Source organism: Sander vitreus, chromosome 4, assembly GCF_031162955.1.
Source record: "Sander vitreus isolate 19-12246 chromosome 4, sanVit1, whole genome shotgun sequence".
NCBI lineage: Eukaryota > Metazoa > Chordata > Actinopteri > Perciformes > Percidae > Sander > Sander vitreus.
Window position 1 is genome coordinate 207,501 of NC_135858.1, and position 12,500 is coordinate 220,000.

A 12,500-nucleotide genomic window follows, 5' to 3' on the forward strand; every position below is an offset into this window, starting at 1 on the left:
ACACACACACACACACACACACACACTCAGACACCTCGCTGTGAGCTGGAGGTCTCTCAGACCAGACACACACACACACACACACACACACACACACACACTCAGACACCTCGCTGTGAGCTGGAGGTCTCTCAGACCAGCACACACACACACACACACACACACACACACACACACACACACACTCAGACACCCCGCTGTGAGCTGGAGGTCTCTCAGATCAGACACACACACACACACACACACACACACTCAGACACCTCGCTGTGAGCTGGAGGTCTCTCAGACCGCTCTCGTAAATAAGAGGCTTTTATTTCGCCGTTGACGGTTCGTTTGTTTAAATATCACAACACATGTCCATCACAAGATTAACGGGAACCTGTGGTTAACTGTCACACACACACACACACACACACACACACACACACACACACACACACACACACACACACACACACACACACACACACACACACACACACACACACACACACACACACACACACACACACACACACACAGTCACACACACAGTCTCACACACACACACACACACACACACACACACACACACACAGCGCAGCAGGCAGAGGCGGGGGAGAGATACCTGTTTCTCTTCGGGAGACTTGTTTAAATTATGACAAATATGCTACATACATTAGATTTAGTATTTTACTTTTTTGGTGTATTTGTTTTCTGATTTTAACGCTAGACCGTTGCCGTGCTTACCTCCCTCCCTTACCCCTCCTACCAGTTCCTACGGCCACTTGGCCTGTGTGAATGCAAATGGTAAAACCAGTTTTGGGGGAGAGTGGTTAGTAGATCTGTTTAGAAGTGGACGGTTCCTAGAACTACGTTCCTGGAACTACTTGGTGGGAAAGAGGCTAAAGTGAAGTGGCATTTAGTTATTATGCTCCTCACCACACACCCAACGCTGCTACAACACACTCTAGTTCACCATAATCTCCAAAAGAACTACTTCCATGTCCCTGTTCTGCAGGTATTCACACAAAGGTGGAAGTGTTCCCTCGTTTAGAAGAAGTCTCCCAGCTAATCCTGCCTTGTTCTACTGAAGTTGGAGAAACAGCTAGCTAGCTCATGTAGTCCTTACCTAGCTACTGAGCGTGTAGTCCTTACCTAGCTACTGAGCACGTAGTCCTTACCTAGCTACTGAGCGTGTAGTCCTTACCTAGCTACTGAGCGTGTAGTCCTTACCTAGCTACTGAGCGTGTAGTCCTTACCTAGCTACTGAGCTTGTAGTCCTTACCTAGCTACTGAGCATGTAGTCCTTACCTAGCTACTGAGCGTGTGGTCCTTACCTAGCTACTGAGCGTGTAGTCCTTACCTAGCTACTGAGCATGTAGTCCTTACCTAGCTACTGAGCGTGTAGTCCTTACCTAGCTACTGAGCGTGTAGTCCTTACCTAGCTACTGAGCATGTGCAACTCCCAACAAAGATGTTACAGCAGTGAGAGGTCTCACTCTGTAGCTAAAACAGAGACCTTGAGACAGAGAGTTGAGACAGAGATAGTGTCTATGTATGTTAACATATATGTTAATATATAAAATCTAAACCCCTGGCATGACCTTTGCCCTTTTAGTCAGTTAAAGCAGTCTCCAGGTCATGTTAAATGACGAAAATTTGTGTGACTCACTGAGCTGCAGGGAATAACAGCAGAGAAACAATAGCATGTCATTTATTCCAGCTTCTCTGTCTGCCAGCACTGGTTTGTAACAAAATAAGACTGGTGGTGTGTTTGGGTCTGTTTGTCACACTGAGGTATATATTGAACAGGGTGGACATCCTGTGTTAGACTGAGCAGGGAGGAAACGCCCAGGAAAGAACCGCTGCTGACAGAGGGATAAAAATACAGACATGTACAGGAGGAGGGGTCCAACGAGAGGGTTGGGGGCCCCAGAGGGTCCGAATATACAAACATCCACAGTCAGAGGTCGAGATAACAAAGTGCAAAGTTCAAAAATCACAGGTACTGCCTAGTCTATGAATGTCTACAATGCATTTAACTGCCTGTTAGCTTGTTAGCCTATTTGATTGGACACATTCTTAAATAATATCGTAAATAAATAAATGTTCTTCCTTAAAATACAGGGGGCATAAGTCAGTACAGCCCTATGTTAGATTCCCATAGAGGAAGGCAGACTTTTATTTTGAAAGGCCAGTTATTTCATGGATCCAGGATACTATGATCCTGATACAGTTCCCTTGGTCCCCCCATCATCACATACCCTTCACCATACCCCCCCATCATCACATACCCTTCACCATACCCCCCCATCATCACATACCCTTCACCATACCTAGAGATTAATATGGGGTACTTTCCATAAAATCATCTCTCAATGCAAATCAAACCAGCTGTTAGACTAACTGAAATACAACCATGTTAATCTCTAGGTATGGTGAAGGGGATGTGATGATGGGGGGGTATGGTGAAGGGGATGTGATGATGGGGGGGTATGGTGAAGGGTATGTGATGATGTGGGGGGGTATGGTGAAGGGTATGTGATGATGTGGGGGTATGGTGAAGGGTATGTGATGATGTGGGGGGTATGGTGAAGGGTATGATGATGTGGGGGGTATGGTGAAGGGTATGTGATGATGGGGGTATGGTGAAGGGTATGTGATGATGGGGGGGTATGGTGAAGGGTATGTGATGATGGGGGGGTATGGTGAAGGGTATGTGATGATGGGGGGGTATGGTGAAGGGTATGTGATGATGGGGGGGTATGGTGAAGGGTATGTGATGATGTGGGGGGGTATGGTGAAGGGGATGTGATGATGTGGGGGTATGGTGAAGGGTATGTGATGATGTGGGGGGGTATGGTGAAGGGTATGTGATGATGGGGGGGGTATTTTAATTCCAAACCCTAACCTTTAAGAACACCAAAGCGGACACACTGAACCACAGCAGAGAAGTTAGTTTCGAGGAGCTGAACTTACGTTGATGTCCAGACTGCAGAGACTGAGGGAGTCTGCATCTCTGCTGGCCTGCTTCCTCTTCTTCTGCAACACACAAACACACAGCAAACACTATGTTAGCTGGAGAGCAAGTGTTTGTATTTAAAAAGAAGTAAAAGAAAACTTACAGATTACACACACAGGCCAAAATACACACATGCAAACGGGACCTATACGCACGCATTGAAGGGAGATACGTCGGAAAACTACAGCATCACTTCGCCAGTTGCAACCGTAGACAGTAAAAGAAATGGACAATGTGACGCCGTTGTTTTTGACGGAGACCAGCGACGTCTCTTTCCCGGTGATGGCTGAGCGTTACTGAGCAGCCTCCAACTGAGCTTGAAGACGTAGATGTGACGTGAGCAACCTGTCTGAAAGTTGGAAGTCTTCTGGTAGCTGTGCCAAGAGAAATCTCAATCATTCCCAATCTAGCAGAGACGGAGAGCGTAGGTATATGTAAGGAGATAACATAGACACAGGCTCATTATTGATCACTAAAATGATAGTTAACATTAGTCATTACACTTAAACAGCTGATGGAAGTCCAAACTGCCTGAGAGCTTCTCCTGTACTATACGGTAACTCCTCTACTATGAGACAGGAAGTCTCGTGGTTATGACCCAATCGTTAGCCTATTGTTATAACAACGTCTGCTACGGAGCCATAACGTGATGGTTGTTTTCAAAGTGTGTATGAAGCACCAGAGACACAAAACAACTCCCCAAATCCCAGAAAAAGAGATTTTTTTTCATAATATGGGCTCTTTAAATAAAGTACCAGAACCTGAGTCAACGTTATTTCTTCATCTGAGCTGCAAGATACATCTGAGGGATCACAAAATAATAAATAAGACAAAAAAACTGAAACAAAACATATTTCTGCTTCACAAAATGATTGTATTTTCAGATTTTTCTCTAAACGTTTTTCTTGTCAATAACTGGATAACGTCAGGACAAAAAGGGTTCAAATAAAACAAAGAGACATACAGACCCAGTGACGAGGGGTCGCATTCAGGGTTCAAAACTAGCACCATCTACTAGCCAAATGCTACGACGGAGCATTAGGGCCACAACAAGAAAAAAGGACTAACTAACCAAACTACTAACTACCTATAGTCTCCTACAAAGTGCATGAACTCTTTCTCTTTTAGCGTATAAACACAGCATGGTGACAAGTATTAGGACTTTGAAGAGATTGTGCCGAAAACTGCGTCTCTTCAGGAGGAGAAACACAATCTGGGAAGAGGTGGCCGTATTCCTGCAAACTGAAGTAGCTTGTAATGGACAGATGCAATAAAGGTATCGGTGGTTACACCTACATGCAATACAGAGAGGATATGTTGTATCACAAGACACAATTGGACAACTAATCAAAGGGTTTGATCCTGAAGGACTGGAGCTCATAGATAGGAGGTAACCCATATCTATGGTGCTGCCTACGTGGCAGCTGGCGAGGCGGACAGTCGCTCTGATGTGATGAAGTGATAAAGGAGTTGACTTTATTCTCGTCATTTCAACATTATTCTCGAAATGCAAAATAAATGCAAAAAATATCTTCTTCCTTATCTTTTTTCCTTTGATGGGGCCCTAATGCTCCGTCGTAAAATGCTGGTAACATATGCAAGTGGCTGCTAGATTTGCTTCACTCACCAGCCAAAACAACAATGTTAATCTAGTAAAGTGGCTGGTCAAACCTGAACATTCACGAGCCATTTGACTGGTGGACGAAAAAGTTAATTTTGGACGCTGGTCGCATTGCTTTGGTTTTAAAGGTCACCAGAAGTTGGACAGAAGGTGCAGTGGAAGTTTTCTTGTTAGCAGCAGGAGTGTGGATTTAAAAACACAATAATTGAAACTAATAAAGACAGATTACCGTATTTTCTGGACTATAAGTCTCACTTTTCTTCATGCTCTGGCTGGTCCTGCGACTTATAGTCAGGTGTGACTTCTATATCAAAATATATATAATGTAACATGTTTTAAATGTTATTTCATGCTGAAAACATTACCGTCTACAGCCGTGAGAGGCGCTCTAGGCTTGTGAGGACTATATGCTGCTCCTAAAGACAACTGAGAAAGAAAAGAAGCTGCAGGAGACTGCAGGTAGTAAAACACGCAGCCGAAAACGGTCATCGAGCAGCAGAAGGAGAGTTTGGAGTGAGAGAGAAACTTGTGAGGGACTGGAGAAAAGGTTAGTCTTACTGCAATGAAGAAAACAAAGAAAGCTAGTCGCGCTGAAATCCAGATGGCCAGAGCTGGAGGAAGGAGTCCACAGATGGGGGCTTGAACAACGTGCTGCTGGGAGAGGCTCGTCAACAGAGCCGTTACGTTACGTTAACGTAGAGACACCTACCGTATTCAGCCCCTTGTTCTGGGGGCTGTTGGGTAGTTTAATAACTGTTAATGTGTTACGTTAACATAGAGGACACCTACCGTATTCAGCCCCCTTGTTCTGGGGGGCTGTTGGGTAGTTTAATAACTGTTAATGTGTTACGTTAACATAGAGGACACCTACCGTATTCAGCCCCTTGTTCTGGGGGCTGTTGGGTAGTTTAATAACTGTTAATGTGTTACGTTAACGTAGAGACACCTACCGTATTCAGCCCCTTGTTCTGGGGGCTGTTGGGTAGTTTAATAACTCTCCTTTCCAGATTAAATGTCTGTTCTTGGTCTTGGATTTTGTGAAATAAATGTCTAAATAAATGCGACTTATATATGTTTTTTTCCTCTTCATGACGCATTTTTTGACTGATGCGACTTATACTCCGGAGAGACTTATAGTCCGGAAAATACGGTACTGAGAATAAAACCAAAGTTTGGTCTTTGAGTATTTATTTACATTTGCAAAAGCAGAGAAAACAGTTTCACATAGCATCACAGCACATCTGAAAGGGTCTTCTGACCAAGCCAACAAATCCACACATCTATATAGTAGAAACTCCCATAAACCACCCCCAGTCAGGTTATCTTTAGCAGCTTCACAGAGGAAAAGACACCATCAACAGTCAAATCCTTTCACAACCTTCCCCTCTGCTCCTGTTCCCAACTTAGCCTAAACACCAGTGTAGCTTAGGAGGCAGAAGATGAGACACAGATCAAATGTTATGGCCCTCCTCACCCTTATCTGCTAAAAAGGAGAGACTGAGGTCTGAAAACAACTAGACTCAAGGTTTTACGACGCCGTCTGCTTCTCCTTGAAGTCCTAGAGGTTACACAACATTAAAGAATATAAGAGAATATGTAGGATATTAAACTATTATGTTAAAATAGTAACTATTATAAAAAAAGACTTGTAGTAACTCTCTAATTTCAGTCTGATGAATGTCATTTGACTAATGAATGATCCTGTATTTCTTTTCTTTCGTCCTGTTTTACTTAGTTTGATATAGCAAATGTTATGACCCTGGGGTCATGTGTTGCCCTGCTCTATCAGCTGTTCCTCTGAGTGTACACAGGTAATGAAGAACAGGTGTGAACACCGGATTGGTCCAGCAGAGCTGATTGCTGTCTCCTGATTGGTCGTCTGGAGGACAGCAGCCATTTTAAGCCTCACTGGACAGGAGCTCTGTCTCTCTCTTCACTCACCAACATGTGCCTGTGTAAACCTGTCTTGTGTTTCACGTTGTTGTGAGTAGCGTCAACAGCCTCCAGTCGTCCTTCTTGGATTTGTTATCCTTCAACCATTTAGTTTCATCTGTGAATATGTCTTTCTTTGAATTATTTGCTAGTAGCAGTTTGGTAGGAGTGAGAAGTCCTTTTGTTTGGTTCCCTTTTTCTCCTGTTTGTTATTAGCAGCTGAGGTTAGAGCTTTGTCTTTTATTTACGGTGTGTTTTGGCTTAGGTACGTTTAGTTTGTTGTGTTGGGGCTTCATCTCCGAAATAAATAGACTGTTACTTTGCAATTCTTTGTCCTGGCCATGTTTGGGAGGGCGGGGGGGAGGGGGGGGGCACACGTTATGTTGCGTCCGGTTTACCCCTAGACATCAGGTCGTAACACAAATGTTGCTGCTGTGTCTCTTTTGTCCGTGTTATTGTAATATCTACCTGATGAATGGACAATCTGGCACTTTTACGTGCACTTCTGTACATGTTCATCAAATGTACATTGTCCTGAAATAATAAAATAAATACATAAATGAATAAAATGTGTTGTTGAGGAGGTGCAGCGTGCACGTCTGTGAGATCACAAGATCACGCTTAAACTGCAGTAGTGCAAATACTACGACTGTATTAGTATCACAGTACTAATAACATGATCATGATGACTTAAACAAGTGAGAATGAGCCAAACAGTTCCTGTACGCTGCCATGACGACGAAAAACAGGAAGTAAACACACAAAGACCTGACGAGACAGGTCACTGAGGGCAAACAGCTATATGTGTGAGAGGAGAGGAGAGGAGAGAGGAGAGGAGAAGAGAGGAGAGGAGAGGGAAGAAGAGAGGAGAGGAGAGGAGAAGAGAGGAGAGGAGAGGAGAGAAGAGAGGAGGAAAGGAGAGGAGGAGGAGAGGAAAGGAGGAGAGAGGAGAAGAGAGAGAGGAGAAGAGAGGAGAGGGAAAGGAGAGAGAGGAGAGGAGAAGAGAGAGGAGAGGAGAAGAGAGGAGAGGAGAGGAGAGGGAGAGAGGGAGGGAGGAGAGAGGAGAGAGAGAGAAGAGGAGAGGAGAGGAGAGGAGAAGAGAGGAGAAGAGAGGAGAGGACAAGAGAGGAGAAGAGAGGAGAGGAGAGGAAAGAGGAGAGGAGAGGAGAGGAAAGGAGAGAGGAGAAGAGAGGAGAGGAGAGGGGAGGAGAGAGGAGAGGAAAGGAGAGAGGAGAGGAGAGAGGAGAGAGGAGAGGAGAAGAGAGGAAAGGAGAGGAGAAGAGAGGAGAGGAGAGGAGAGGAGAAGAGAGGAGAGGAGAGAGGAGAAGAGAGGAGAGGAGAGGAAAGGAGAGAGGAAAGGAAAGAGGAGAGGGGAGAGGAGAGGAGAAGAGAGGAGAAGAGAGGGAGAGAAGAGAGAGAGGAGAGAGAGGAGAGGAGAAGAGAGGAAAGGAGAGGAGAAGAGAGGAGAGGAAAGGAGGAAGAGAGGAAAGGAGAGGAGAAGAGAGGAGAGGAGAAGAGAGGAGAGGAAAGGAGAGGGGAGAGGAGAAGAGAGGAGAGAGGAGAAGAGAGGAGAGGAAAGGAGAGGGGAGAGGAGAAGAGAAGAGAGGAGAAGAGAGGAAAGGAGAGGAGAGGAGAGGAGAGGAGAGGAAACTTCCACCTTTGTGTGAATACCAGCAGAACAGGGACATGGAAGTAGTTCTTTTGGAGATTATGGTGAACTAGTGTGTGTTGTAGCAGTGTTCTGCCATTGAGAACGAGCTAGCATGCTAACGGTTAGCCCCCTAGCCTCCTCGTCTCAGCTAGTGACGTAGAAAGCCGTGCAGATGTTGACCAGCTGACCCAGAGACTGAAGGCAGGACACATTCAGAAACCGTATCTCACTCAGAACAGCATGGAGGGTTGTTCCAAGTTTGTATGAAGCACCAGAGACACAAAATAAGGCAAAAAAAAGGGCTGTGCGCTTGTGCACACTACAGGGTGTTCAACGCACCAACGTTTCGTTTTCTTGGGGCTGAATGTGCCAAGAGGAAGAGGAGGAGAAGACAAAGAGAGGAGGAAGGAGAGGAGTAGACAAGGAGAGGAGGAGGAGGGAGGAGGAAGAAGAGGAGGAGGTGGAGGATGAGGATGTTGGGATCAGTGCAGCCGAATGGAACAATAGCAGGAAGCCTGCAGTTTGTCAGCATTGTTTGTTGTTGTTGGCCGGACGTTAAGTAAGCTGGCAGACTTTACCTTTAACTCACTGTCGCTATAGAAACCAAGGAGGAGGGAGGAGCCTGGTCCTCCAGACCATATAAGGTCTGTCCTCTGGGCTACCTGTTGACTAGTCAGGTCCTAATCCACTTTTGCTAGTTTGACGGCAGGAAAAAAAGGGTCCGTGTGCCGGGGTCATGGATCTAAAGGGTTGTTCTTAGTGTCTTCATTAATCAGAGGTGTGTTTTGGGCGTAACATGCAATCAACCAATCAGAGATCATCTCCCATTCCCTTTAAAAGCCAGGCGCGTTTGGACCTTGGAGCATTGCTGTTATGATGGAGGATCTGCACCGTAATATTTGTATTTGTAATCTTCTGCATGTGCGTGTGTGTGTGTGTGTGTGTGTGTGTAACAAGCATAGTGTGCACGTGCTGTGCACGAGCCTAGGAGCATTTTACTAATGCTCTGTTAAAATAACAATGAAATGCTGCGTTATTGACTTTAGACCAGGTTTTTGTTGGTCAATGGTGCCATCACTTCCCACTGCCTCAAGATAGCAATACATCCAGAATGCACCTGAACACACCTCCCTGTAAGACCAGCACGCCCAGAATGCACCTGAACACACCTCCCTGTAAGACCAGCACGCCCAGAATGCACCTGAACACACCTCCCTATAAGACCAGCACGCCCAGAATGAACCTGAACACACCTCCCTGTAAGACCAGCACGCCCAGAATGCACCTGAACACACCTCCCTGTAAGACCAGCACGCCCAGAATGCACCTGAACACACCTCCCTGTAAGACCAGCACGCCCAGAATGCACCTGAACACACCTCCCTGTAAGACCAGCACGCCCAGAATGCACCTGAACACACCTCCCTGTAAGACCATCTCGCCCAGAATGCACCTGAACACACCTCCCTGTAAGACCAGCACACAATTCTGTCTTTTTAACATTATTTTTTGGGCATTTTAGGCCTTCAATAGACAGGACAGATGAAGACATGAAAGGGGAGAGAAAGTGGGAATGACGTGCAGCAAAAGCCCGCACGTCAGAGTCAAACCCACGGCCGTTGCGTCGAGGAGTAAACCTCTATATATATATGGGCGCCCGCTCTACCAACTGTGCTATCCGGGCGCCCAATTCTTTCTTTTTTAGGTCATCGCTGAAAGGCATTCTGGGATACATTAATAAATCTCTCACAAAGACGCATTGACTTACCCGATAGTAAACAAACAGACAGCAGCCCATCATCAAGATCAGATCTGCTGCTCAATCACAGTTCAAGTCTTCACGGTCATGTGCTGCTCCTCTGCTCTGTTCTTCTCCTCCAGGTCACTTTGTTTTTACCCCAAAATCACATCAGCTGTCCTTTCTTTCCTCCTCCTCACACAGCATCTGTGATCACTTCTCTTTTGTCTTCTTTTGGTTGCCTCTCTCCTCCTTTGAATCACTTCCTTCACAGTCACATTGCTAATATCTTTCTTCTACTTCTTTCTCTCGCACTCTGCTCCCCTCCTCTTATTCTCTTCCTCCTCCAGTTTGTCACTCCACGCCAAAATTTTAAGGCTCTCTCCTTCTTTTCGTACTCATTCTTTTCTTGTGTTTGCTGATCTCCTCTCTGCTGTTCCTCCACCTCCTCAGTCACAATCTAGACCTCCTCAGCTTCACCTCTCTGAGTGGATCTACAGACCCTCAGGAACAGGAACCCCCTCACAATGTGTTTGTATTGTGTTGTGTGTGTGTGTGTGTGTGTGTGTGTGTGTGTGTGTGTGTGCGTGCGTGCATGCATGCGTGTGTCCACTCAGTTCCCATTGGACAAACAGGAAGTGACGGTCGTCGGGGGAAACAGGCCGTCTATAATTAGGAGCTACAGGAGACAGCAGCAGTAGAGACACTGCCACACAAGGAACTCTGACTTTGGTTTATAAAAACAAAAACATGCAAAGAGAATATAACTTTCAGTTTTTTGCTAAAACACCTACTTAAGCCCTATTGGCCTGTATTTTACTCAAATTTCCTGACTTCATCCCCCAAATGTGATGTCAAAACGCTGTCAAAACTTTCGTTTATGATTGACAACGCGACCAACACAACCCAGAATCACAGAGATTTGCACGGGACTGATATTATCACACAACCAGTGGGTGGTGATGGCGCAGTGTATAAGACACATGCCTTTGGTGTGGGTTCCTGGGTTCGATTCCCACTGTGATACAGCAAACAATGTGTCCATGAGCAAGGCACTTAACCCCTAGTTGCTCCAGAGGCATGCGACCTCTGACATATATAGCAACTGTGAAGGCACAGACCAGACGGATGACCCTCTGCAGAAAAGGTGGACTGAAGGAAGGGAGGAAGGAAGGATGGATGGGAGGAAGGATGGAAAGGAGGATGGGAGGATGGAAGGGAGGAAGGAAGGAAGGGAGGAAGGAAGGATGGATGGATGGGAGGAAGGATGGAAGGATGGATGGAAGGAAGGATGGAAAGAAGGATGGAAGGATGGATGGAAGGAAGGAAGGAAGGGAGGATGGAAGGGAGGAAGGAAGGGAGGAAGGAAGGATGGAAGGAAGGATGGAAAGAAGGATGGAAAGAAAGAATGGAAGGGAGGAAGGATGGGAGGGAGGAAGGAAGGAAGGAAGGGAGGAAAGAAAGAATGGGAGGATGGAAGGATGGGAGGAAGGTAGGAAGGAAGAAAGGATCCCTCAAAGTAAATTCCCCCAAAAATGAAAACCGGCAGCTGATTGGACGAATGCGTCACGTGGGTCTGGTTTCTCCGGAAATTCAAAGCCAGACTGTCATGGCGGCTTGTTCAGAATACTATTTTAGTCATATCGGACTAAAATAGTTCACCGAAACGTGTTGCCCATCCACTTTACCTTATGGCCCTGACACACCAACCCGATAATCATAGTCTGGCGAGGTCGGTGACTCGAGTCTGTTTGGTGTGTTCTGTGCTTCAGGGTCAGAGATCGAACAAGCCGCCATTACTATCGGCTGGAGAAGCCAGGCCCACGTGACGCATTGTCATTTTTAGTTAATACTGTGTCACATGTTCTTACCCCTCTGAGGGACCAGCAGTCAGGAGAGAGAAGAGAGAAGGAGGACGTTTTCTTCTGCAGCTTCGACCTGAAGGAAGGAAGGAAGGAAGGAAGGCAGGCAGGATGGAAGGAAGGGAGGAAGGATGAAAGGAAGGAAGGCAGGAAGGAAGGAAGGAAGGGAGGAAGGAAAGAAGGAAGGAAGGAAGGAAGAATGGAAGGATGGAAGGAAGGAAGAAATGAAGGAAGGAAGGGAGGAAAGATGAAAGGAAGGAAGTAAGGAAGGAAGGAAGGGAGGAAGGAAGGAAGGAAGGATGGAAGGAAGGAAGGAAGGATGGAAGGAAGGAAGGCAGGATGGAAGGAAGGGAGGAAGGGAGGATGGAAGAGGAAGGGAAGGGAGGATGGAAGGAAGGAAGGAAGGGAGGAAGGATGAAAGGAAGGAAGGCAGGAAGGAAGGAAGGAAGGGAGGAAGGAAGAAAGGATGGAAGGAAGGAAGGATGGAAGGATGGAAGAAATGAAGGAAGTAAGGCAGGATGGAAGAAAGGAAGGAAGGAAGAGAAGGAAGGATGGAAGGAAGGAAGGAAAGGATGGAAGGAAGGAAGTAAGACAGGATGGAAGGAAGGAAGGAAGGGAAGGAAGGAAGGAGTAGACAGGAAGGAAGGAAGGAAGGAAGGAAGGGAAGGATGGAAGGGAAGACAGGATGGAAG

General features: G+C 46.2%; 1 protein-coding gene across 3 annotated transcripts in view; it reads right to left on the reverse strand.

Moving 5' to 3' along the window:
• The window catches only part of arhgef3 (Rho guanine nucleotide exchange factor (GEF) 3), a 59,015-nt gene that overhangs the window by 32,605 nt on the left and 13,910 nt on the right, over positions 1 to 12,500 (reverse strand). For 2 of the 3 annotated variants that reach the window (XM_078247611.1, XM_078247608.1), the window contains one exon: positions 2,962 to 3,024. In XM_078247611.1, coding sequence (XP_078103737.1) covers positions 2,962 to 3,024 — 63 coding nt within the window. Of the gene's footprint in view, positions 1 to 2,961; positions 3,025 to 9,976; positions 11,115 to 12,500 lie in introns of those variants that run through there. The other variant, XM_078247610.1, reaches the window with a different exon arrangement.